The 27,867-nt window shown below is 42.1% G+C and overlaps 1 protein-coding gene across 1 annotated transcript in view; it reads left to right on the top strand.

Moving 5' to 3' along the window:
* Positions 1-25,228, top strand: part of LOC311048200 (dihydropyridine-sensitive L-type skeletal muscle calcium channel subunit alpha-1-like) — a gene marked incomplete at its 5' end in the record, with an annotated part of 78,826 nt that extends 53,598 nt beyond the window's left edge. The window contains 17 exons of the mRNA XM_084061303.1: positions 81-191; positions 1,518-1,601; positions 9,754-9,801; positions 11,202-11,228; positions 11,983-12,108; positions 12,399-12,464; positions 14,753-14,844; positions 16,092-16,251; positions 16,627-16,754; positions 18,074-18,170; positions 18,482-18,584; positions 18,884-18,985; positions 20,083-20,213; positions 21,497-21,622; positions 21,740-21,882; positions 22,783-23,035; positions 24,580-25,228. Of these exons, the coding sequence (XP_083917429.1) occupies positions 81-191; positions 1,518-1,601; positions 9,754-9,801; positions 11,202-11,228; positions 11,983-12,108; positions 12,399-12,464; positions 14,753-14,844; positions 16,092-16,251; positions 16,627-16,754; positions 18,074-18,170; positions 18,482-18,584; positions 18,884-18,985; positions 20,083-20,213; positions 21,497-21,622; positions 21,740-21,882; positions 22,783-23,035; positions 24,580-24,810 (2,028 nt within the window). The 3' untranslated portion in view covers positions 24,811-25,228. The remainder of the gene's footprint in view (positions 1-80; positions 192-1,517; positions 1,602-9,753; positions 9,802-11,201; positions 11,229-11,982; positions 12,109-12,398; positions 12,465-14,752; positions 14,845-16,091; positions 16,252-16,626; positions 16,755-18,073; positions 18,171-18,481; positions 18,585-18,883; positions 18,986-20,082; positions 20,214-21,496; positions 21,623-21,739; positions 21,883-22,782; positions 23,036-24,579) is intronic.
* Between the last annotated feature and the right edge of the window lie 2,639 nt (positions 25,229-27,867).

Below are 27,867 nucleotides of genomic sequence, written 5' to 3'. Positions count from 1 at the left end.
TTGCCTAGTCCGCACTCCGAAACTAGCGGTTTGCTCCAAGTGGTCCTTGAATAGGGGCCTTGATCTGCTCTCCTCTGCAGCACTGTAACCAGTCAGACCACGTCACCCACCTCTCTGACATGCTGAACATCATCTTCACCGTGCTCTTCACCGTGGAGATGCTCCTCAAACTGATGGCCTTCAAAGCCAAGGTGGGTTACAATTAGCGCCGTCAAAATAACTGAGTTAACTGAGCTAATTAATGGGATTGCATTAGATTCAAACAAAATATGCAATTAACGCATTCATCCAATTCCATCCACTCTGGATGCACTATTCATCGCTCTGTTATTTGATAGCTGATAGATCCAAACAATGTCACACAACAGCAGTGTTGTAAAGTAACTAAGTACAATAACTCAAGTACTGTACTTAAAGTAATGCTAGGTAACTTTTTCAATAAAACTAAAGTTAAATTGTATATCTTTTGTGATTGGCAAATGTTATGTTTCACAACACCCACTCCATGAATTTCACCCCCGAAAGCCTTTTATTTATATATTTTCTATTGAACGTGGTCGGGGTTGACTGTCCCGCGAAAATGACGTCATCTGGCCGGAAAATGGAAGCGGAAATGCACCGGTTTCCTGTTTGGCCAGGAACTACTGCACCGGTTTCCTGTTTGGCCAGGAACTACCGCGCTAATAACAAAAAGGAAACTCACGCTGATTTTAACAGATTGTATGATTTGAAGAATGAAAAAAAAAACAGAAAAAGAAAACACAGCTCACGGTAACTAAAGCTCCACTGGCTAAGAGAAACGATCCACAGATCGTATAAAACAATTAAAAGAACGCTTTTTGAAACACTTCCGTCTTCCGGTGAAAACGAATGGAATTTTGGGTAACGCAGTAATAAACAAACGGCCTGCAAAAAAATGTTTTTTTGAAATCTGCACTGTACAACTTTAAGTAAAAAATGTAGGTATTTTTAATTTACTGGAGTATTTCCAGTTTTCAGTACTTTTACTTCTACTCCACTACATCTCAGGGATGGCATATATTTTATTTTTATTTCACTACAATTATTTGGAAACTTTAGTTACTAGTTACTTTGTAGATTTTGATTATTATTACCAAACATACATTAACCACTTCAACCCTATATATATATTTGGCCATTTGAAAACAGCCGATCTATAAGCTCACAATGCGGGCTTGTAGATCAGCTATTTTCAAAAGACTTTTATACATTTTAAAACTTGTGAAATGGGACATTCTGCATTATGAGTACTATCTACTATATTTTTAACTTATTGTCTGTTATATGTGAGAGGACCTCAACGGAAATAAGTCTCAGGACTTTCTCGTGTAATCTTTGAACTGCAAGTGTTTTTTGCTTTTTAAATAAATCAAGCAGTTCTGTTTGAATCATAAGTTATAGTGTGTCATTATATTGTGTTGGAGATTAGTCCCGCCTGGATCGGTAATAATGAACACCACCACACAATAACACCTGTCCTGTGTTAACTTGTACAGGGCTACTTTGGAGATCCGTGGAATGTCTTTGACTTTGTCATTGTCATCGGCAGCGTGGTGGATGTGACACTCAGCGAGGTTAATGTAAGTACCCTGTCGGCACCTCATAATCTCATGTCAGTGTTTTCGTGATTTAATGATCATAAACAAATGAGCAGAACGCCTGCGTGTCTTTTTTTAGGTTTGAATGTTCGGGATGTTTCTGGGTGTCAGTCTTAGGTGTAATTCTAAATCACATCAGAGGTGTAAAGTAACTAAGTACATTTACTCAAGTACTGTACTTAAGTACAATTTTGAGGTATTTTGACTTTACTGGAGTATTTCCAATTTCCAGTATTTTTACTTCTACTCCACTACATCGCTATCTCAGAGGCAAATATTGTACTTTTACTCCACTTATTTTACTCCACTACAATTATTTGAAAACTTTAGTTACTAGTTACTTTTTAGATTATTATTACAAAACCTACATTACTCACTTCAGCCCTATATACATTTTGGCCATTTGAAAATAGCCGATCTACAAGCTCACAATGCGTCGCGATGCGACGCATTGCAAGCTTGTAGATCTGCTATTTTCAAAAGTGTCTAGTACTTAGTTACTTTACACCACTAGTTACTTTACACCACTGCAGCCCAGAGGGAACCATAATATTAAACACAGCACCGAAAAAACTAAAAGTACAGAGAATGTGAACCGGCAAACAGACGCTGCATGCGTCACACCTGTTTTCAGTGAGTGCTAGTCTGAAGATCAGATTTTAGTTGTAAAATTCTAAACTAATGCTTTGGGGATGTGCGGAGCGCAAGAAACCACCAGGCTTTTCAGAGGTAAGCTTCAAGAAGACATTAAAGGAGCACTCCTCCCATTTTCAACCTATCTTTATATAATTAGTCCTCACTAATCCTCATTATAATAGCCTATGACACCATTTCTGTCTACCTGGTCTGTGTCTCTGAGGAGGGCTGTGGCCAGTTCAGAAACCTGCCTACCAGTGACATCTTCGGTAGTTTCTATAGGGCATAGCAGTGGTGGCCATTTTTGTGGTGCCACAGATAGAAACCCCATTCATTGTTTCCCATAGAGATTTCCGAAAATATTTATATAAATGATTTTAAGCCTGCTATCACGCCATCCAGGCTCCTGGTGAATCGTGACAATAAAAATGATGTGTCAAAAAATATTTGAAAACCGAAAAAAATTGTATTTATTAAATATATTATACAATGCAATTACATTTTCAAATATTGTTTTCATCCCCCATCGATGATGTCAGTGGTAGGACAGGTTTCTGAACTGACCAAAGCCCACCAATGAGACACAGAGTGAGCAGACATAAATGGTGCCCATTATTTTAGGACCAATAGAGTACAGAAGTCCTGACGTCACTCGTCCATCCCATGGGTCGTAAAGTCATTTCTCTATGGAGAATAACATGGGGTCATCTTAGAATTGTGATCCGAAAATAAACAAACTGTCTCTGCAATATTTTCAGGGAGGAGGCTCTGTATCGTTTATGATAGTCAGTCTCTCATATTTGAAACAGTCTGTTTCTGGTGAGAATTTTATTAATTCGTCAGAAGTAACATTATCGTTTTCTCACCGTCAGTCGATGCTTCATATCCATAAGCGTCAATCTGCCAGGATAATTTGTTTATTTTTGGAACACAGTTCTTATTTGACGTGATATTAAACACGTCTATAGGGATTCAGAACGGGGGGGGGGGGGGGGTAACCGCGACCCAGACTTCGGTGCTCTATTATATGAAAATAAGGTTGTAAATGGGTTAAGCGTTGCTTTTTAACAAAACATTGTTTTTATTCGCCTTCATTTACGCACCGTGCCTGCGTAGAAACACACGAGCCAAGCTTCCCTGCTGGCTCCAGCAGGTAGCAGCCTGGACGATACGGTCAGTATGAGGAGAGAATACCCTCCCACCTCATCCACTGCTGCTGCTGCTGCTGCTGCACCACCCAACCTCCACCCTAAACCTCTCCCCTGCACCGCCGTTGTCGGGTGGAAACCTTGTATGTCCAAAACCGCTACTTTTAAGGAAATGTGAAAAAAATAACCTGTGTTCCAATGGACATAATGTAGCTATTAGTCACAAGCTCCTGTTAATACTTTGCATTGGTTCAATATTTATAAAATTCAATGTTTCAAAAATAAATAAATAGCCAATCTACAAGCCCACAACGTGTTGCATCGTGGCGTGTTGTGAGTTGGTGTAGATCTGCTATTTTTGCTGCTTCTGCTCGATTGTACATAATGAAATGTCGGCAATTAATTTATGGGAAAAAAAGATTTATGATGATAAACGGTTGGTTGAAACATGAAGATACAAGGTTTCTGCCCCAACAACAACAACAACGATGTCTGTCCTGTGGAAGAGACCCTCTTCCAGTACCACAAAAAGACACCCACCCTTCCTAAAGCCAGCCACAGCCTTCCCTGCTCACCATCTGCTATTGCAGGATGTGACTTTCCTCAAGATAAATGTAGAACACGGTAAAGACCAGCTGAAATAGGTTTTTGTGAGACAGTACCTGCGTCACGTTTTTTGTTTGACAGGAAGTTAATGACATTGAACTTTTAGGGACAAATATTTTTGCACAATGTTTTGGGGACATCTATTGTTAACTATGTCCCCATTATGATCATTATTATGCTCTAAAAGCGTGAAAAACATATTTTTCATTTCAGCTCTTAAAGGTTGGAATAACGAGACATTTGAACAATTGACGCGCGGGTTATTGTATTGATGTACGTATACCCACAACCTGTATGCCACGTACAGTATAGGCTACCCACAGCACCACCACACCCTGCTGCTGCACCCACCTGTATACCCACAGCACCACCACACCCTACTGCTGCACCCACCTGCCACCTCTCGGACACCATGTATAGGGCTGGGCGATATGGACATAATCAAACAGTATTTTGAATTATGGTATTGTGAAAAACACCTTTGCCACATCATGAAATTACAGTATGCAAAATATAGTCTCATAGACAATATCCAGTCTCATTTCACAATATGAATGTATTGTCCAGCCCTAACACCATGCCATGCATCTTGGGTTATTTTCTGCCTGTGTGACAGATCAGCTATCTCATGACCTCATCTCCAAGGGTCATAAATTCCTCGTCATACGACTTTGTTGCCTTACAAACAACAGCTCAAAACAGTGACCCATGCTGTTATTTTCCCTCCATGAGCTGTTGATGAACCCTTCTCTATGTGGACACACATTGCCACTTGTAATAGCAGATTAAATGCTCTGGGTAGAAAATAATTCAAATGTTCCATCCATCTCGACCCGTCATTCCCTTCATCACTTCATGGACATTTTGTGATTTTATGGTGAGCAGTTTTAGCATGAATGTGAAACTTGATGTTTGTATTATTATCTGAAATCATCAAATGTATCATTGGACCACTGCTGAAGTATTGGAATAGAATTGAATAGAATGATGCATTGTATTTTATTGGTTGATAGACCGGTGGGATTTCTGAAATATGTGATTGTTAGAGGCATTTGGGGGTAAAAGTTGGGAACAAGGCCATTTTACATAATTCAAGGGTGCTGAATCAGAAAAACACTGTTCCCAAGCAAAATTCTTAGTGCTTAACCTCCTAATTTGCATATCAAAATGGCTGCCGATTTTGAAGTATTTCTTAAACAACTCTATAACAAAGCAAGCAAATCTGACAAATAAAGTGTATATATTTATGTTCTGAGGGTCATACAATGTGTGGAAGATATTTGTAATGTAATAAATGTAAATACATGTAAATAATGTAAATAAATATGCAAATTAGAGGCCACCATTACATAAAATGATGTACCGTAGTACTCAAACGGTGCAAAAGGTGCATCCCTCTTATTTTGTTTCTAATTATCTGTATTTTTGCCATCCTTAGGACATCTAAAATACATACTTTTTCCCCATGCTAAATGTTTAGTTTTTGACCTTCTAATCTGCATATCTGAATGGCTGCCAAATTGGCAAATTCGCACCTTTATCTTCAATAACTCTGTGGCCAGGCAAGCAAAATTGACAAATGAAGTGTCTATATACAGTTTCTACAATGTGAGTAAAGAATTTGTAAGTAATATAATATGATAATATAATATAATATAATAATCAGCCTACTCCAAAATATGCAAAATAGCGCCCCCCATAACAGATAACGGTTTAGTACTCTAAAGATACAGTATTGGCCATTGTTGAACGAAAGTTTAGAGTTTAGTGGCAGCGGTGGCCAGCGGTGGCCTAGTGGTTAGAGGGGCGGCCTTGATACCGGAAGGTCCCTAGTTCGATTCCCCAATTCATCACATCAATCATGAATCACCGCTGAATAGCCCTTGAGCAAGGCTTCCATGCAGGGTCCGGCTGGAAACAAGCTTCGTGCTTAGTCCGACACCCTGGGTAAACAACAAACTTTGCTTTTTTGCTTTGCTTTGCTTTGCTTTGCTTTGCTTTGCTTAGACACTAGACCACATTCATACAAGGAGGTTGATCATCACTCCGTTGCTGACATGCACACATGGCTGTGCATCGTAACCCAGATTTCCGGCATTTGCAACGACGTGTTGTGCATTGCTTATGGCATGCACATGAAATCATTTCTATAGGCTATACTAGCATGGAACAGGTTGGACTAGGCTAGAGTAGGTTGTACTAGGTTGTACCAGACTCTAATACTCTCTATTAGGCTTTACTAGTCCCTTGTCAGCCCTGTAGATACTCAGACCATAGGGACTAACCACTGTGTACACAGGCCATAGCTTGTGTGTGCACGAGCAATAGTTTTGCATGAACCTTTGTAGACCATAGTACAGATCTGCCTTGTACAGCCGAATATAGCCTAGTACAGCCTAGCAAAGCCTACTAGAGATTAAAAAATCACACCTGTGTGAAGGTAGCGGCGCCTTTGATACATTTTGTCATCAATAAGTGTTTATAATGTGTTTATAGCCACGTGTCACGTGAAGCTTGACCAATCACTTTGTTGACGTGTCTGACCAATCAGAACGTTGACGCAAAAGCCAGGTATAGAGGGCTACGCCGCTAAAAATCACACCCTGTGTGAAGGTAGCGGCGCCTTTGATACATTTTGTCATCGATATGTGTTTATAATGTGTTTATAGCCATGTGTCACGTGAAGCTTGACCAATCACTTTGTTGACGCACCTGACCAATCAGAACGTTGACGCACACGGACAAAGTCAGGTATAGAGCGGCTAGCGCCGCTAAAAAGCCTATTAGAGACCAGTAGAGTCTAGTACAGTACAGCCTAGTACATCCAAGACTAGTCCAGCCTTTTTGGAGAACAGACTAGGGGAGGGTGGTATAGGCTATACTAGCATGGAACAGGCTGGACTAGGCTAGACTAGGTTGTACTAGGCTGTACTAGACTCTAATAGGCTCTATTAGGCTGTACTAGGCTCTTGTCCGCCCTGTAGATCCTCAACCCATAGGGACTAACCACTGTGTACACGGGCAATAGCTTGTGTGTGCACGAGAAATAGTTTTGCATGAACATTTGTAGGCCAAAGTAAAGTACTGCCTTCTATAGCCTAATAGAGCCCAGTAAAGCCTAGCAAAGGCTGCTAGAGCTGAAAGCAGACTATTAGAGCCCAGCAGAGACTAGTACAGTAAAACCTAGTACACCCAGGTCTAGCCTAGTCCAGCCTGGTGGGAGAACATAATAGGGGAGGGGGTACCAGGCTATGCTAGGACTGATACTAGGATAGATGAGGCTGTATTAGGCTGTACTAGACTAATAGGCTATATTAGGCTGTACTATGCTCTTGTCAGCCCTGTAGATCCTCAACCCATAGGGACTAACCACTGTGTACACGGGCAATAGCTTTTGTGTGTGCACGAGCAATAGTTTTGCATGAACCTTTGTAAACCATAGTACAGATCTGCCTTGCACAGCCTAATAGAGCCTAGTACAGCCTAGCACAGCCTACTAGAGCTTAAAACAGCCTATTATAGACCAGTAGAGTCTAGTATAGTACAACCTAGTACACCCATGACTAGTCCAGCCTTTTGGGAGAACAGAATAGGGGAGGGGGTACAAGGCTATGCTAGGACTGATAAGGCTGGACTAGGATAGATTAGGCTGTACTAGGCTGTACTAGACTATAATAGACTAACCACTGTGTACACGGGCAATAGCTTGTGTGTGCACAAGCAATAGTTTTGCATGAACCTTTGTAGACCATAGTACAGATCTGCCTTGTACAGCCTAATATAGCCTTGTACAGACCAGCACAGCCTACTGGAATTTAAAACAGTCTATTAGAGACCAGTAGAGTCTACAACAGTAAAGCATAGTACACCCAGGTCTAGCCTAGTCCAGCCTTTTGATGGAACAGACTAGGGGACGGTGATATACTGTAGGCTATACTAGCATGGAACAGACTGGACTAGTTAAGACTAGGTTGTACTAGGCTCTATTAGGTTGTACTAGGCTGTGCTAGTCCCTTGTCAGCCCTGTAGATACTCAGACCATTGGGATTAACCACTGTGTACACGGGCAATAGTTTGTGTGTGCACCACCAGTTTTGCATGAACATTTGTAGGCCAAAGTAAAGTACTGTCTTCTATAGCCTAATAAAGCCAAGTACAGCCTAAGCCTGCTAGAGCTGAAAACAGACTATTAGAGCCCAGCAGAGTCTAGTACAGTAAAGCCTAGTACACCCAGGTCTAGCCTAGTCCTAGGACTAGGCAGTAATAGGCTGGACTAGGCTGTACTAGGCAGGGCCCATCGGGGGTGGGGGGGGACACAAGCCTGTATGGCAATCAACTGAAAAGTTAGGCTACATAGCTTAAATGATGTCAGCCTTTCCCTGTTGGCCGTCTAAGTGCATCTAGGAAGTTTCATAGGTTTTCGATGCTGGGAATTGGAGTTATGGCTGTTTAAAGCCCAGCCAATAGGAACACAGAGGGGCGGGGCTTAATACATTTCAGCTAGTCCCTGTTGGCCGTCTAAGTGTACCTATAGCCATCCCCATCCCACTCTATATAGTTGTGTTGAAAGTAGTTTGTGTTCAGTTATCAGTACCAGTTCTGTGGCTCTAACTCATTCTGGGGGTGAGTAATACATGGGGGCAATTTATTTTTTGGTCATCAGGGGCCAAATGTACCAGGATTTTTACATGATCTAAATATGTATTTTAGATGTCTTAAGGATGGTAAAAATACAGATAAGTAGAAATAAAATAAAATAAGGGGGATGCGGATGGATCACTTTAAGTACGAAACCGTTTTCTGTAATAGTGGCCTCTAATTTGCATATTTATTTACATTATTGACATTTATTTACATCTATTACATTATAACTACCTTCCACACATTGTCTGACCCTCAGAATATAAATATATACACTTTATTTGTCAGATTTGATTGCTTTGTTATAGAGTTATTTAAGAAATACTTCAAAATCGGCAGCCATTTTGATATGCAAATTGGGAGGTTAAGCACTAAGAATTTTGCTTGGGAACAGTGTTTTTCTGATTCAGCACCCTTGAATTATGTAAAATGGCCTTGTTCCCAACTTTAACCCCCAAATGCCTCTAACCTCCTTATAGAAGGCCTTTTTTTCTGAAATCCCACCGGTCTATGAACCATCCTAGCAATTTCTTTCCACAACAGATATAAATATATATATAGGCGTTTTGCAGCGTCCTTCCTTTTACACGTCTCAGCAGTCCATCGACCATGTTCACACGGCGGCCATTTTGCTCTTACAAGTCAGGCGGGGTTTCCCACCTAGATACCTCATTTGCCTCGTTGGAGCGACCTGTATCATGGCCCCCATCACTCAAAGTGACTACTGGCCAATCACAGCGCGTTGACTACTGGCCAATCACCGGGCGTCTTTTCCAGGACTTGTCAGAATCTAGTTGTCCCGCCCCCACCTGCCTCTGATTGGCCTACCGAACATCCCCTTCTGTGATGCACGTGGAAGCTTGCCCCCTCCAATATGGCACCCGAGATACAGACGCCTCAGAGCCGGAGGGGGCGTTTACCTTTATATGTCTATGGTTTCCCACCCCGAGTGGGATCTAAAAGAAAAATGTCCGTCATGTAAACATCCTCGCTCCCGTGTGACGCTACATCATTATCTGGCCTCCCCTCTCCTCACGTCTGTGATCTCACCTCCTGTCTGACCTCCCTTCTTTTACCAACCTCTTTTGTCTCCTGTCTTACAGGCGGCGTTGGAGTCCTCTGGCGGCCTCTACTGTCTGCAAGGATGCGCTGTAACTATTATTCTGCTTCTGTAGTGCAACTGAATGATGGTTTGCATGTTAACTTGTTTGTCATCCTTAGTCACTTAAGCCCTATTCCAAAATGTTCAAAGATGTGTAGATTGTACATCAGCGGTTCTCCACCTTTTCTGGGTCAGAGCGTTCGTGGCCCACTTAAAACGGTAGCCATATTCGGCTGCCGTGTTAAGTGATAAGATGGGTGGGCCGAGTGCATTTTCAGTTTAGTTTAATGACCAAGCAAACAATTGTGTTCTACTTTTGCACAATTGAACAACTTTAAGTTCTAGTTATTTTGGTATCACTTTTTTAATTATGCTTATTATATGGGGGCCTCGATTGCAATACCCTCCAGAACCACGGTTGTAGATTGTGAGCTTGTAGATCAGCACATTTTTTGCCACATGCAACCGTCATAGACAAAGTATAAAACAGGGCTTAAGTGGTTAAGCTGGAGTGTCGGGGAGGTGTAGGTAAAACAGCCATCACTGGTTCAGCTCTGCAGTGTTAATTGCAGAGCACATTTTGATTTAGTAAATTACCATGATAATTGAAAGAAGACTTTAAACTGGTGACTGAAAACGTATTTACTAAGGTAATAAAACCAAAGTCCGGTCAAATACCCATAGACTGTAATGAAATGAATGTTCTTCTGCAACCAGCAGGAGAGGAAATAGCGTCTACTAGGCCATTATTGACAACTGTAGCGTTTTCAATACTTTGCTGGCTTAGAGATGGAAAGCTTGCCGCCTGCTCCAGAGCCCAGAGGGTTGCCATGTGGAGGAGGAGAATGTATATGTCCCACATTCCGACTTAATGTCTCCTCACTGATCCTCGCTCTAATAAGTGGCTTGTGGAGCCTCCTCTCCTCTCTCCTCACTCTCGGCTCCTCCAAAAGAAAATTAACAAATGGGATGCAAACGATTTCTGGGTCACACTGGAGGACAGAAGAGGCAGGAATTGGTGTATTGGGATCTGGCTCATGTGTGTGGGAGGAGACTTGTCTACACCCTCTCCAGACGGACTACCAGTGGGGGTTGACAGTGACAGTGACTATACACAGTTGGCAAATTGAGCGTGGAAATGTAACTTGATATTCACGTTTAGTTTGCTTAATGCTCTGTTGACTTTGACATTAATATATACATTAAAGTATGCACGGTTAAGCCATAACTGCGAAGCAGAAGAAGAAACAGAATACTGCGAATATCCAGACGGAGCCATGCTGGCAGCCTGGCCCCGTAATAATGCTCTGTTGACTCTAACAAACTTACAGTTATGTTTGACTGCTTGGCCAGTGTAAAAGTGACAGGATAACCTATAGTTTTAACACCAGGAAACTAATTGCAAACAAATAATATATTTATCATTGAACATATATTTTATTATTCCAGGAAGTGGATCCCATGGAAATGATTGCAGTAAGTTTCTATGATATGTTTTTCCTTCTTTTTTACTAGATAATACAGGGACACCTTCACTTAATGCGATCCTCAGGTCAATATCCAAATACTGATATACTGTTATTTCAGCTGTTCCAATTCCAAACATGCATATTTACATGACCTGTATTAATGACCACAGTACATTGTAATACATTATATTATATTTTTCCAATGCATTTGTATTTAAGTTAAAGTTAATACAAGTATAACTAGTGCATTTGAAATTAAATAAAATGTTACACTGAATAATAATTGTTAATATCCCTTTATGATTACATCTGTGACTATTGTGGTTTATTTGAGTGATGGGGTTTACAGTATGAGACTGGATTGAGTGTGGAAATTTAGTGGCCCTCTCCATCATCAAAGCATATTTTAATGTTTTATTTTCTTTAGCTAAATTAACAAATTATCTTTATGCTTTTTAAAGCTGGGTAGACGTGTGCAAATAGAACTCAGTCATACTTTGTTCTGTCTTTTTAAAATATTTTTTATGTCCTTGCCTCAACTGTCCATAGCATGATGACATACTGTAAAATCCTGTAAAATATTTGAACTCTGAATGTGTCACCTAAAACAGCCCATTTGTATATAATTATCACTCAATATTTTACCGCATAGACACCTGTTCCAATCAATGCACTCAGATTTTCCAAATATAATGTTGCGACGCTACCAGTCAGGAAAGTATTTCCATGCTAAAGGTAAAACATTTGTTCTGTTGTGTCAGTCTTCAGAGAACATGAGCGTGTCCATCACATTCTTCAGACTGTTCCGGGTCATGAGGCTGGTCAAGCTGCTCAACCGCTCCGAGGGCATCAGGAACCTGCTGTGGACCTTCATCAAGTCCTTCCAGGTCAGAGGTCACTGCTGTCTAGCTACTGCCAAAGATGCTCTATTATTTAGGAAGATCCGCCATCCCAATTTTCGCCATTAGGTGCGAGTTAAAAGCCAGTTGTGAGTGTCTTGCTATTCTATTTGCCTTGGTCATAAACCTAACCCTTCATCAAGTCCTTCCAGGTCACTGCTGTCTATCTACTGCTGATCACCCACAGTGTTGTGTAGTGAGTGATGTTGTGTAGTGATGTTGTGCGTTGATGTTGTGCGGTGATGTTGTGTAGTGATGTGTTGTTGTTGTGTCTTCAGGCTCTTCCATACGTAGGTATGCTCATCCTGATGCTGTTCTTCATCTTTGCTGTGGTTGGCATGCAGGTACTGTACACGCACGCACGCACAAACAGCTGCGAGACGCACGCACTATTTCGATATCGATTACACACTCCATGGAGTCTTGAATTCATGGAGATTTTTGTTCATTTTGTCGTTTTCCTAAGCCAATAATTTGATGACGGTAGGAGACTCAAAGTGTCAGCTTTGAGTCTCCTACCGGAGGCATTAGCATCTTTCATCATCAAATTATTGGCTTAGGAATGCAACAAAAACTAAAAACTCTCTCTGGGTGAACTATCCCTTTAAGTACCAGGTCTTATGTCTTAACTTAAGACCTGGAGGCGGGGCCAATGCTGTTTTGCTATTTTGAGTGATGCAAAATAGGGCCCAGAGAGAGATAGAAAGAGAAGCAGAGAGAAAGCGAGAGAAGTACATGTAGGCTACATTTCAAGTTGTGCAATTTGATTATTGGCGAAAGATAACAACTGGCACAAGGAATTAATAATCAGACTTTGAAGATTACAGAGAGAGAGTATAAATGACAGACATCCGTTCAGCATTACATGTGCTATAAGACCGGCCCGGTTAGACCATCATGCATCCTGCGCAGTGTGCACGTTACAAATCATTTTAACCGTCCAACCGGTGCATGCCCAGTGGCCTATGCACACACACACACACACACACACACACACACACACACACACACACACACACACACACACACACACACACACACACACACACACACACACACACACACACACACACACACACACTATAATGGGAAAGAAATATATTCCTCAAGGATGAAGGATTGACAAAACTTATTGGGAATTATCTCTATTTTTTTATTTTGTAACCCCATTTTTGAATTGATGATCATCACAGCATCAGAGCTAGTCAACATGCATGGGTTGCTAAGCCAGACTGACACCCCACACAGGGCCACAGCCCTCCTGGGCAGAAGCTTTCTGAGGTGTCATCTTGAACACCTCTTATACACAGAGATGCTATTCTAAATGGTCATTATAACGCTAAAGATAAGAGACACCATAGGTGAGGAAAGATTATGCTGACTGGTTAAGTTAGATAGACCACTAGTTGCCTCCTCTGATGCAATATCCTCTTAGATCAAAAACATTTATAAACGTAATGGCACTCATAGTGGCAAAGGGGACTGGTTAAGTTAAGAACGTCCATGTTTGAAATCAGCTTACTGATGTCCATGAAGAGATCTTACTCTTCATGGACATGACAATGGGAGCCAGCAATATTCAACTAGGTTGAATACAAGGGAACTAGATCCACAGATACACACATTTGGCAGTCTATACATTTCTCCACCATAACGCACGCACGCGACTAGACATAACGCCACATGACACAACACTGAACACACACATTATGTCCACATGTACACACACATCATAGACACAAGTACAAATAAGAGGCCACACACACAGACGGAACCTACATTAACATCTTGTTCTCCTCTACAGCTATTTGGTAAATAACCCTGCTAGAACCTATACATCAACATTAGCTGTAGTATACAACCCTCGTAGACGTATTTACGATTCTGACGTTTTCAATCTACGAGAGTTGTAGGGTGCTCGTCCCATGGAGAGCTGGAATTTCTGCACTTTGCCCCGTAGACACTCCAAACATGTACAAATTGAAAATAAAAGGTGCTTACCTCAAAGCCCCAAATGTTAACTACCTCTGCGGGGTAGTAGTTTAATGTAGTAATCCATATCTTTCAATAAAGAAGTCTTTTAATCCAGCTTGCATCGGAATCTTCCCTGCTTCTTCTTTTGTTTAAAATGAGTTTGAACTGAGCAACAGCGATTTGGCGGTCGGGAGGTGTATTGCGCACTGCTTCTTCTTTTGTTTAAAATGAGTTTGAACTGCGCAACAGCGATTTGGCGGTCGGGAGGTGTATTGCGCATTGAACACAATGTATCAATACACCTCCCGACCGCCAAATCACCTTTTATTTTCAATTTGTACATGTTTGGAGTGTCTACGGGGCAAAGTGCAGAAAGTCCAGCTCTCCATGGGACGAGCACCCTACAACTCTCGTAGATTGAAAACGTCAGAATCGTAAATACGTCTACGAGGGTTGTATACTACAGCTACATCAACATACAGTAATACTGTATGTTCTCCTGCAGATCTTTACAGAAACATCACGAAACTTCACGAAACATCTCTACAGATGTTTTGTGAAATAGCTCTACATGAACATATACTGTGTAATGTTCTCTACAGATGTTTGATAAAATAGCCCTGGTATAACCTGCATTAACATACATGTTCTCCTGCAGATCTTTGGTAAAATTGCTCTGGAAGATGGGACCTACATCAACAGGAACAACAACTTCCAGACGTTCCCACAAGCTGTGCTGCTGCTGTTCAGGTGACTGGACAACATGACTGAACTACTCACATTATTTTATTATTTGAAGGGTTGTTACAGGATGTCTCCTGTATTCTGTTACAACCCTCTCACCTTTCATTAGAAGAAATATCCACCTTTCTGCAAATGTTCACCCCCGGGTTAGGGATATTATGGTTCAAGAAGTTTTAAGTGTTCTAGCACACCAGTTTTCTTTTCTTTTTTGGGGGTCTTTTTTAATTTTCTTTTTTCTTGGGTAGGTGTTTATTGTTGTCCTTGTTGCTTCCTGGTCTGGTCTGGTTATTGTCTCCGCCAGGCCGAAAGGCATGGCGAGAGAGTATGTTTTACCCCCTGTCCGTCCGTCCGTGTGTCCGTGTGTCCATCTGTCTGCGAGCAGCTAATCTCCGGCACCGTTGGCCCGCTCTCTGCGAAACTGTGCACACACACTCCCTGGATGCCAATTCAGAACCTCTGCATTTTACACATGGGCCTGTTATAGCGCCACCGGGAGGCCGATTTGTGCAAAACACATTTTTGGATATTACTCATACAGATTTTATCCAAACATTACGCAAATCGGTACACAGTATCTCTATAGTCATGTGATCAACACAGATCTGTCCGATTTTCCATTTTCCATCCTGATTGGCTAAAAATGGCTTCCAAAGTTTGCAGGAGTGCTCCGTTTTGAACAAAATAACTGAAATCATGAACACAGCATGCAATTCCCGTGAAATTTTGCATGCATATTTCCACTATGCCAGGGACCAATGTCACTTGAATATTTTAGAATCAGCCTCATGATGGCGCTATAACAGGCCGATTCGTGTTTTTACCTACAACTGCACCGATCTGTGTAAAACTTTGTATGCACACTTCCTAGAGGTCAAGGAAAAACCTTTGCCCTGCATTTTTAACATCTGCCTTTTATAGCGCCACCAGGAGGCCTACTTATGTAAAACCATTTTTTTTGTATTACTCCTTCCGATTTTATCCAAATTTCAAGCAAATCGGTACACATGATCTCTATAGTCATGTGATCAAGACGGATGTGTTTGATTTTTCATATTCCATCCTGATTGGCTAAGATTGACATCTAAAGTTTGCAGTAGTGGCTTGTTTTGAACAAAATGCCGCAAATCATGAATCACTATAACTTCTTGGGCAGGTGTTTATTATTGATCTGGCTGTTCCTCTGAGCATGTGTATTGTTATTATTACCTCCTCTGGGAAGGTGTTTTATTGTTCTGGTTGCTTCCTCTGGTCAGGTGTGCAACAGGAGAGGCGTGGCATGAGGTGATGTTGGCTTGTATGTACGGGAAGAGATGTGACCCCAAGTCAGACTACCTGCCTGGGGAGGAGTTCACCTGCGGAGCCAACTTTGCCATCATCTACTTCATGACCTTCTACATGCTCTGTGCCTTCCTGGTACGCACGCACGCACGCACGCACGCACACACATGCGCACACACACGCACGCACGCGCACGCACGCACGCACGCACACACACACACACACACACACACACACACACACACACACACACACACACACACACACACACACACACACACACACACACACACACGCACAGAAATTGCTGCCCGTCAAAATAAAAGAGCTATAGGGTGATAACATAAGACAAACAAAGATGAAAATAGTAATAATCCATCTTTTTATATACACATTTGTATTTCAATTCAGATATTTGGGGCCCGTGAAAAAGTTTGGGAACTCATGATGAGCCCAGCATGAATCTGTCCTTACAAATCACCAGTCTTTCTTTCTAAATGTCTCCATCAGATCATCAACCTGTTTGTGGCTGTCATCATGGACAACTTTGACTACCTGACGCGTGATTGGTCCATCCTGGGCCCCCAGCACCTGGACGAGTTCAAGAAGATCTGGGCAGAGTACGACCCTGAAGCTACGTGAGTCACTGTGCATCAGCTAGCACTGGATGAGAACCGTGTGAGGCAATGTTGGGTTGCATCCTATATATTAAAATTGGCTAGAGTGTCAACCCCCTAGAGTGTCAACCTAGAGGGTCAACCGACGGAGGGTGGGCGGACAGTGGACGTCACAAACGTAACATGCGGACCTGCGGGGCACACCGTTGCTCCGATCCGCAAAAAAACTTGGCACCAATTCTGGTTAGGGGTCTGCCATCAGAATAGCCACACCAGGGGCTACGTGTGGGCCCTGGTGTGGCTAATGTTGCTCCGAATGTCGCTCCGATACGCAGCAAACTGCCACAAACACTGTTCAGGGGTCTGCCATCACATTAACGAGGCCCCTGTGGGTGCCTCATTTGCTCAATATAGGACTATAGGTTTGAAAGCCTGAAAATCTAGTATATTAAAGGACGACTTCACACATTTTCAACCTATCTTCATATAATTGGTCCTCACTAATGCTCTTGATAAAATGGTGCCATTCTTATCTACTCAGTCTGTGTCTCAGAGGAGGGCTGTGGACAGTTCTGAATCCTGTCTACCAGTGACATCATCGATGGGGAATCCAAGCTAATAGAAACCGCAGGCTTTCTATTCCTGGAAAGTTGCAATGCAATAATAGAATCCATTGTTCTCGCGTTACTACAAATCAAAATAAAAAATGTGAAATCTTGTTGGAAAAAAAAGAAAAGAAAACAATGTCACTGGTAGACGGGTTTCTGGACTGTCCACAGTGCTCTTATGAGACACAGACCGAGTAGAAACAAATCTTACCATTTTATCATGAGCATTAGTGAGGACCAATTGAAAATTAAAAAATGTGGGAAGTCGTCCTTTACAATTGCCTAATGGGTGGGTGAACCGGTCGGTCGGTGGACCCCCGTCAAATGCAAATATGTTGAGTAAAATGCCCCCGTGAAATGCACACATATGGAGACAAATGCACATGACAGTTCAACATGAACTGATATCAGACACAACATAAAACTCCAGCGGATAGAAGGCAAGCTTTAAGTGCCAGAAAAGCAGCTGAGAACAGAACAGGCAAGACCAGCAAAGTGACACAACAAAACCGCCAGATCAACATGCACTGATGTCAGACACATCTATCCGGCAGTACAGATAGAAGTATCTACGGTGCAAAATAGGGCCGCTTTTGTAAAAGAACATGCACAATGGTGTGAATGTGTCTAGCTACTGTTTGTGATTTAACTGGTAAGCTAATAACTTTAATAGAAATGTAACTGGTTAAACAAATTTGGAAGAAGAAATGTTTTTCTCTTCCCATGCTACAGGGGGCGTATTAAGCATCTGGATGTGGTGACACTCCTGCGAAGAATCCCCCCTCCCTTGGGTTTTGGTAAATTCTGCCCACATCGCATTGCGTGCAAGGTGAGCTAGACCAGTGGTTCTCAAACTCTTGTGGCTCAGGGCACCCCCGTAAATAATGGTTACATCCACGACACCCCTGAATGACATTTTTACTTTACAGCACCTTACATTGGTAGGTACTAAAAAAATGAACTTAAGTACTCAAGTAAACATACTTTATTGCTGCCTCCCACTGGTGGATTATCTCCTCCCAAACGGTATGTGTGTGTGTGTGTGTGTGTGTGTGTGTGTGTGTGTGTGTGTGTGTGTGTGTGTGTGTGTGTGCGTGTGCGTGCGTGCGTGCGTGCGTGCGTGCGTGCGTGTGCACACAGAGGTTGGTGTCTATGAACATGCCACTCAACAGTGATGGAACTGTCACCTTCAATGCCACCCTGTTCGCTCTGGTCAGGACCGCTCTGAAGATCAAAACTGAAGGTCTTGTGAGCGTGTGTGTGTGTGTGTGTGTGTGTGTGTGTGTGTGTGTGTGTGTGTGTGTGTGTGTGTGTGAGAGTGTGTATCACAGTTAATTTATTTTGTTTTAGTTTCAGGAATTAAACTAGTTATAGTTTCATCTTTATTTAGTTTGATTTTTTCAGGCATTATGAGGAAAGTCTTGATTTATAGAAATGTAGGATGAAAGCATGGCATCACATTATTAAATTCCATTTAGTTTGAGTTGGAATAGTTGTTCATATCGCTCATGTCTGACTAAATCCACCCTCTCGATGTGTCAGGCAATTTTGAACAGGCCAATGAGGAGCTGCGGGCCATCATTAAGAAGATCTGGAAACGAACCAGCATGAAGCTATTGGACCAGGTCATCCCACCAATAGGAGGTGAGCTTACAATTCACTTCATGTAAGATGCACCTCCCAGCCGAATGTGACGAATAAACGATCTGAAAACTTGGCAGCGAATGTTTCAAACTCTTCATATAGTTCATGCCTCATTCTGTGTTTACATGGACAATATTTCTACATTCAGAATGAAGTCATTCATCTATGTACGTTCATGTACGTGAAATAAGACATTTCAACTTAACTGTTGACATGGAGTCTCTCCCCCTGGTCAGCCGGGGCGCCTGATGGAGGGGAAGGGAACTGGTTGGAATAACGTGTTCCTTCCACACAGTACGTCCAACCAGGGAAACTCCCCCCTGTCAGGTGACAAGAAGGTCAGTTGGCTCTCATGCATTGAAGGAGGCATGAGCTCGGCCCTGGCCTCCCTAGGCTGGTGGGGGGAGTGTAGTGCCCAGGATCACTTAGCAAATTGGCACCGGGTGAAAAAAGGGGTTACAAAATCGAGGGATAAAAATGTAATGACATGGAGTCTAATTCAAGATTCAAGGTGGCTTATATATTTGTCCTTTTTTTGTCCTTCTGCAAGCAGCTTCAGAAAAAAACAAGATTATGTTTTTCCTAGAGACAGCAAACATTCATAAAATAATTTAGAAAATAGTGCAAAAAAATATAATATCAATCTAAATAAATCCTTAAACTAGAATGAAAAAAGCATAACCGGATAAAAACTGTATAAAAACTCATTTCAAATGCTCTTAAGAAATGCATGAAGTTAATCTATAGAGTTCATTTAATCTAATGCGTAGGAATGCATAGTGAGCTTCCATCACTGTGATGACCACTGTGATGACCACACCGCTCACTTCACACTGGGTGTGATTTTTCTTTCTGTATTGAGGGTGAGATTGTGCGTTTGGCACCAATCTGCCAGCTGCTCCACCTCCTCTCTGTTGGCAGCTTCATCCCCATCAATAATGAGATCTATGGTGTCGTCAGCAAACTTGATTATGCGGTTGCTTTCAATCCTGGTTGAGCAGTCGTACATGAATAGAGTGAACAAGGAGTGAGTAGAGTAAATAAAAGTAATCCTGTGTCGTGTGTGTGTGCGTGCGTGTGTGTTTGTGTGTCTTCAGATGATGAGGTCACGGTGGGGAAGTTCTACGCGACCTTCCTGATCCAGGATTACTTCAGGAAGCTGAAGAAGAGACAGGAGGAATACTACGGCTGCAGACCAACAAAGAAGAGTGCTACCAACGAGATCCAGGTCGGACCCTCACCTCCATACTGTCCTTTAGTAGGCTACAGTTAGCAGTGTTTCTCAAACTTTTTCAACAACCCCCAAATTAATATGTAATTTGGCTGCGGACCCCCACCTGGGAATATTTATCTAAAAAATCTTTGTGTGATATATTATTTGTTTTCCTTAACCCTTGCATTGTGTTAGAAAACTGCATCCACTTGTGGTGTTAGCGGGTCAAATTTAACCCGTGATTTAAATCAGCCCAAAATACTTAAAAAATAAGTATTTTCATTATTTTTTTTCTCCCACCTCATAGCTGACTTGTAATGCATTCATATCCATGTAAACACTTTTTAAAATATCATGTTGGGTTAGGGCTAGAGTTTCATCTTTCAAAATATCTCCTTTTCAATTATACAAATGTTAAAATTCACTCATTAAATTTCCTATAATGAAGGCAATGGATAATGATGTTATCTAGCTAGAATAGAATAATTAAGAATAATAATTAGAACACACTTCCAAAAAAAATACTTGTTTTCATTTTTTAACTTTAAAAAATGTTAAAATTATTAAAAATAGTGACACTATGGTGTTAGGGTCCGAAATGACCCGTATACCATAGAAGGTAAAAAGTCATTTATTTTTCATAAACTCAAACTTTATTTTACTCCTGATAGCAAATGCTAATTGAGGACAAGTCTCTCTCACTCTCAAACATGTAAACATTGAATATTGACAATTTGGGGGGAATTGAGCCACACTTCTTTTCCGGGTAATTTCGGACCCTAACACCACAAGTGTCACTTTTTTTTAAAGACCATCTGAATCAATTAAAATGATGATAAATAATTTTGTTGCGTTAAAATGGCTATTTCTGAGGATATCATGAAGCCTCGTTCCAATAAAGAAATGTATAGGGTACTTTTTACCTATTTAAACTTGAAAACGGTTAAAAAAGACCCTAACACAATGGAAGGGTTAACTGGAGCCCTAGCATCCCTATTCTGAAGAGAGCTTTAGCCAAAAATAGCAGATCTACATCACAACTACTGTCACAACTACTAGGATGACAGGGGGGGATAACAACGCCTCGCAGCGCGATCTTGTAGATCTGCAATTTTTTGGCAAAGAGGTATAGGTGTAGAGGGAAAAAATACCAAGTATACAAAAAAAGTTTAATCTGAAACTAAATTTTACAATATAGAGGGGGTCCCTGCTTCATCTCTCTCCCAACTAGGGGATCCTTGGGCTGAAAACAACAAGACCCCTGCTTTAATTCATTCATGGTGTCTCTCTATCATCAGGCTGGTTTAAGGAACATAGAAGAGGAGGCAGTAGACATGCTTCACAGAGCCATCTCTGGAGACCTGATGAATGATGAGGAGATGGACAGAGGCCTGGAAGAGGCCAACGAGGACGCCATCTACAGGGTGATGAGCTAACCGCTAACAGCTAACTACTTTTGAGGTTGAACGTTGAAGCTTCAATTCAAACTGTGTCTCAACTAAGTAAACAGCCAGTAACATGGTGTCTCTGCTGCCCTCTAGAGGCAGGGTGGATTGTTTGGGAACCACGTGGAGCCCTTCTCCATGGAGAATGAACTGAACAGCTCTGCTCAAGCCGCCCACCACCGCCCCCTGCAGATGAATGACAGCCACAACAACAACAACATCATGAACACAACACACAGGTCTGTCTGTCTGTCTGTCTGTCTGTCTGTCTGTCTGTCTGTCTGCCTGCCTGCCTGCCTGCCTGCCTGCCTGCCTGCCTGCCTGCCTGCCTGCCTGCCTGCCTGTCTGTCTGTCTGTCTGTCTATATACATATTGCCTACATATATAATTATTTTGTTATATAATAAGTATAATCAAAATATGTCATGTCCTTTCTTTGTATATTTGTTATATATATATCTGCACTATGCACCTTTTGTTTATGAAGCCTAAAGGCAAACTTGTAATGTATTGACATGTTCCACTGTTCAATGGAAAATCACAATTATTTGTGCGACAATTCATCTTCGTGTTAAATGTCATGAGGGTGACGGCCCTATGAGGGAGTGTGTGTGTGTGTGTGTGTGTGTGTTAATGTTACATATTAATAGTGGATACCTTGTATGTCCAAAATCATTAGTTTCCAGTCAATGGAAATAAATTACCTTTGTTCCGATCTAATGTAGTTATTAATTAGTCACAAGCTCTCGTTAATACTTTTCATCGGTTGAATATACTATATTAAAGGAGTAGTTCACCCAAAAAAACTACTTATTTTCTATCAAGTACACACCTGATGAAGCCTTGAATTCAAGGAGATTCTTTTGTTTTGCATTCGCAGTCGCATTCCTGAGCCAATAATTTGATAACCGGGTCATCGTCAATAGGAGTCTCAGTAGGAGACTCTTTGAGACTCCGCCGGGCATCAAATTATTGGCTTAGGAATGCGACGAAAACTAGAACATCTTTTCAATCAAAGTCATTGTTTGGGTGAACTACTCCTTTAAGTAACCGTTTTTGGACCTAATGAGGTTTCCACCCGACAGAGACGATATACAGAGACCAGATTGTCAGTACATGTTTCTCATTGGCTGTTGCAGCTCTGCCTATGCATTACTGGATACCCAGCATCCTGGCAGCATAGAAGGACGGCTACACACCCACACCCAAACCCAGAGACAGGAACAGACCCTGGGACAGGAACAGACCCAGGGACAGGAACAGACCCAGGGACAGACCCAGGGACAGGAACAGAGCCAGGGACAGACCCAAGGACAGGAACAGACCCAGGGACAGGAAGAGAGCCAGGAACAGGAACAGACCCAGGGGGCAGCTGACACGCTCATCCAGGAGGTGAGTGAATGTTTTTGATTGATTGATTGATTGATTGATTGATTGATTGATTGATTGATTGATTGACTGACTGACTGGGGTCAGAGGAAGTTCCTCTAGTGCAGTGGTCCTCAAACGTTTTCATGTCAAGGACCCCCAAAATGAAATGTATTTGGCCGCGGACCCCCATCTCAAAATGTTTTAGTTCCAGGGACCCCCCAGAAGCAAATATTTGAGTTACAAATGTCCGCTTTAAAAATATATATATATTCAAAGATTTGCACAAATGTTCACGATTTTTCAAAAATAGCCAAAGTATAACATATGGATAAAGGGGTTAAAATGATTGTGACGCTTTATTAACACATTTTTCTGGAGACCCCCTGGTACCCCAAGGACCCCTGGGGGTCCCCGGACCCCACTTTAAGAACCAATGCTCTAGTGGAGTACTTATGAGCACCCGCTACTGTGGAGAAGTAGTTCCACAAGTACTTGAAACCTGCTCCTTTGAGAATCTTGAAAACCCAAACACATTGAGAGCTGGGGAACTCTTTGTTCCACCCTGAGCCATCCTAGCCCATAAACGTCCCTGTATACCAACACACACAGACAGTGAAAACACCAAAATACGGTGAGAGGACATTGTGTTTCTGCAGGTAAACACCACCACACTAGCCTGGTAAACCCTCCCTCCGGAAATCTCATTTCCATTTGATTCCAGGAGTGAGTCTGGCATGATCGCCCATTCTGCAATATTGGCTGTGGGCTGGAGTTGGGCGGGAGTAATACCGTTGACTGACAACCCCTTCAGCCAATGATCGTTGTTCCCCTTCAGCCAATTGCAGTGCATTTTTACCACCTCCAGATTAATGTGACGCAACGGCACTTTTGAGATGGCCATGCCCAAAATAGGTTGCCTTATTCGGATACATGCGTATCACTGCCCGCCCCTGCCGGTTCTCTGAATTTTTATTTTTAAATAGGCTCTGTCATGATTAATTGACCACATATATGAAGTTAAACAACTCAATTCTATTCAAACGATATCTTAAAAGTAAATTCCGTGCCTCGAAAAATAAGTTTGAGAGCGTTTTAAAGCCGAAAATAAGAAGTGAAGGCACTCGCACAAACAACAATGGCTGCCGTTCGTCTTTTGTCGGCTGCACTCAGGCTGCACTCGGCTTCATTCGGGCTCACTCGAACTCGCCACCTAATTGGCCAACTGTCGCTGTCAATCACAGAACGATGACCGACGGCGCTGATAGGCTCGGTTCCTGCATCAAAAGTCATCAACAAACAATACTAAAAAAACTGGTCAAATGTTGGCCAAATTGTCAAATAATATAAGAAGGAGGTAAACATTTAGAAAATAGCCGATTTACAAGCTCACAGCTTGTGAGGCGTTTTGAGCTTGTAGATCTGCTATTTTCACAATATTTATCTGTGGAGTCAAACTAAATGTAATGCCTCAACTCCTGCATTCAAATAGAGTATGAGTAAGCTTGAGTAAATGCACTTAGTTTACTTTCCACTATTGCTAAATTGTTGTCATTGCGTGGTCACAGGCACTCATAAATGGCGGTCTGGCCGAGCTGGCCGGCGACCGGCGGTTTGTTTGCACCACCAAGATGGAGCTCAGCGAGGCGCTCAACGTCAGCCCCGCCCACGTGGAGACGGTCGCCATGGAGATGATCCTCGGCACTGGCAGAGGGAGGGTCCCATCACCGCGCCACAGACCAACCCCCATCCCGCCCCCACGCCCATCCAAACAGACCCCGCCCTCATCTGTCCCATGATGCACTGCATTAAAAACAAATGGACAGTCCTGATTGGATGCATGGAGAATTGGATTAAGAGGTTGATTTATCTGTATGTATTTGTATTTTCCTGAGCCTTTTGGTTCCAAGGTTGTTCTTTTTTTAATGACTTTGGAGCAGTGATTGTCAACCTTTTACATTTTGAGGACCCCCAGTTTGATATGCATTAGACCACGGACCCCCATTTGATACCATTTTAATCTCTCCGACCCCGATCTGTGTGATTTTACACAGTAGTGCTTTTTAGAAGTTACACAATATGAAGTGAAATTGTTTTGTTGAATAATCATTGAGTGTTTGTTCGGCAACACGGGTGTCCCCTGCTCCCCAGCTCTCTAACTCATTCACGGCCAAGGACAACTTATGACGAGACATCGTCCAAACGCCCTTACTGCCAAGGACGACTTTTTCGGAAAAAAAGTATTGTTTTCATTTTTTTTCCATTTTTTTTTTCACGCAGAACCAGGAGATAATGTGATCCGAAGATTTACTGCTCCATTCACTTCCTGGTTCATTTATTTGGGAAATAACCTGTATATCGGCTCCTGTGTTTTAGGCTACTATGTATTTTTGGCGAGACATGCTATTTTCAACGGCGTATAACAAGCGAACGATGACATTATCTTTTTTTTCTTCGCGGAAGCACAGTGAAACCCTCCGTGATTAGCAACCATCAGGGGATCGATCTTACTGGAGATAAATATTCTGTGACTACTTGAAAAGGTAAGAACATCGAAAAATCGTTGGGAGTCTGGGCTTTATTTATTTATTTACTCTGGCAGTGGAAGAGTTAATAAACAGAAAACATATTTGTTCAGGTTGGGATACCAATTTCATCCAATCAGGAGGGTGAACTCATACAGTATACAAGATAAAAAAAAGTGAAATGGAAAGTGATGAATCAAATGAGCAGTTTTATTTTCTGTTTACTAAAGAGCTGGAGAGACAAGGGAGACCCCTGCTACTGAGGTCTCAATGTTAATTTCAAGGACCCCCATAACTCTTGAGATGGACCCTTGCGGGTCCATTTGGTTCCATTCGCACACTCTCAGAGTTACAGATCTGTAAGCGACGCTAAGCGTCCATTTGGAACTCCCTAAGGGAATCATGTAGGTCCCCGGACCGCACTTTGTGAACCACTGCTCTATAGCAATGATTACTATCACAATCTAGAGCTTTAACTGTTTGCTTTTACCCCATAAATATCATCAGTATACAGCATATCAAGACCTGAGGCAATTCTTAAAAATGTTTTCTAAATCCTAACAATTTTTGGAAAAAAATATAAAAACATATTTTTTGCGATTTTTCAAAAATAGCAGATCTACAAGCTCATAGCACGGCACTCGGTGCCGCGCTATGAGCTTGTATATCTGCTATTTTTGATTAGCCAAAGAAATCTAAAGTGACACAGATGCGTTCCAGGTCTTCAAGGGTTAATGTCACACATCTCTCACCATCATTGGTCACCTGCAAATAATTGGCAGTGCACACAAATTGGCGTTTGCCTGTTGTACAGTGCATGTTAAATCAGTTGCTGTAACTGTATCTTTCCACAACCCAAATAAACTGGATTTTCAAAAACAAAAACCCAAAAATGTGGCCAATGGTTAGAAAGGAAATCTGTAATAACATTTATGTCCAACCCGATATATATATTTTCGAAAAAATCTTATCCCACGATTTTTGTAACCCATTTTTCACCCAGTGCCAATGCCTAAGCTTGTAAATCCTAGGCGCTACTCTCCCTCTGCCAGCCTGGGCAGAGCCCCAAACTGAGCTCATGCTTCCTTCAATGCATGAGCAGTGAGCAGACCGCTTCTTATCACCTGACAGGGGGGAGTTTCCCCGGTAGGACGTAGCGTGTGGAAGGACCAGTCCAACCAGTTCCTTTCCATCAGGCGCCCCCGCCTGACCAGGGGGAGGCAGTATAGAGACCAGGATTACTGCATGTTTTTTGTGAGGGTACCTGGGGACACGGGGGAGAACATGCAAACTCCACACAGAAAGGCCCTTTCACCAACCCCACCTAGGGTATGGGCACTGATGATGCTGAGGAGAGAACACACCCACAGTGTCCCCGGTGGGAATCGAACCCAGGACGAACTTCTAGCTGTGAGACGACATCGCTACCGACTTTGCCACCATGCCCCTCAAGAGAGACCAAATTTCTACCGCTCAGCGAAGGAGATGGGGGGGGGGTCCCTGAAAACATTTTTTTTAAACTCCAGCCACAGTGAAGATGTTTTTAAATTGCGTATTTGCATTGCCGTGTGGACAAGATAATGTGAGGCTTCAGGTTACAGCATACTATAGCCTATTATTTATTTCATATTCCTCGCTGTCATTATTGCATGTTCAGTCATATGAGTCCATAGCCTATACACTTACGATGTTCTATAACGATCTAATACATTTTTGTAGCCTATGGCCCTTATCTTACGACTTATGCCTAAACCTTCTAGACTTTACTATTTCGACATCTTTTTTTAAATGCTAGGGAGACAGACAGACAAAAAAAAAACACTTGTTAGCCTTGAAAATTAATTCCACCCCCCCTCCCCCAATTCTCACCCCATTACAGCTGTTCCAAAAAAGACGAGGGAAAAGAGAGAGAGACGGGGAAACAGAGTGAACGACCGCTTACAAGCCGCCCACGGCCCGCAAATTGCAATATAATTCTTATTATTTCATAATCCAGTATAGCCTAACATGGTGTAATTGGTCTTAATAAATTTGTCCTCCCTTTTGATTTTGAAACAGAAACCTTGTTGTGTTGTTATTATCTATCCTTTATGATACTATTACATATTTATTATTAATTCATATTTCATGATCAGTTTCAATTTTCATCCTGGGGCTCTATAAATTGGTCAATATCTAACCCTAACCCTAACCCTAAGACCGAAATAAAGTAACCAAAAACCTATAAGAAACTAACACAATCCGCCCCATTAACCGCAAAATGTTCGCGCACGTGCACGAGTTGGGCACCCGCGCGCTTGCTGTAGCCTTCCCAAATGTCGGGCTCACCCG

This window comes from Gymnoscopelus microlampas, assembly GCF_963454915.1.
Source record: "Gymnoscopelus microlampas genome assembly, chromosome: 7".
Lineage (NCBI taxonomy): Eukaryota > Metazoa > Chordata > Actinopteri > Myctophiformes > Myctophidae > Gymnoscopelus > Gymnoscopelus microlampas.
Note: the sequence above shows the minus strand (reverse complement) of the source record. Positions and strands in the feature narration are given on the sequence as shown.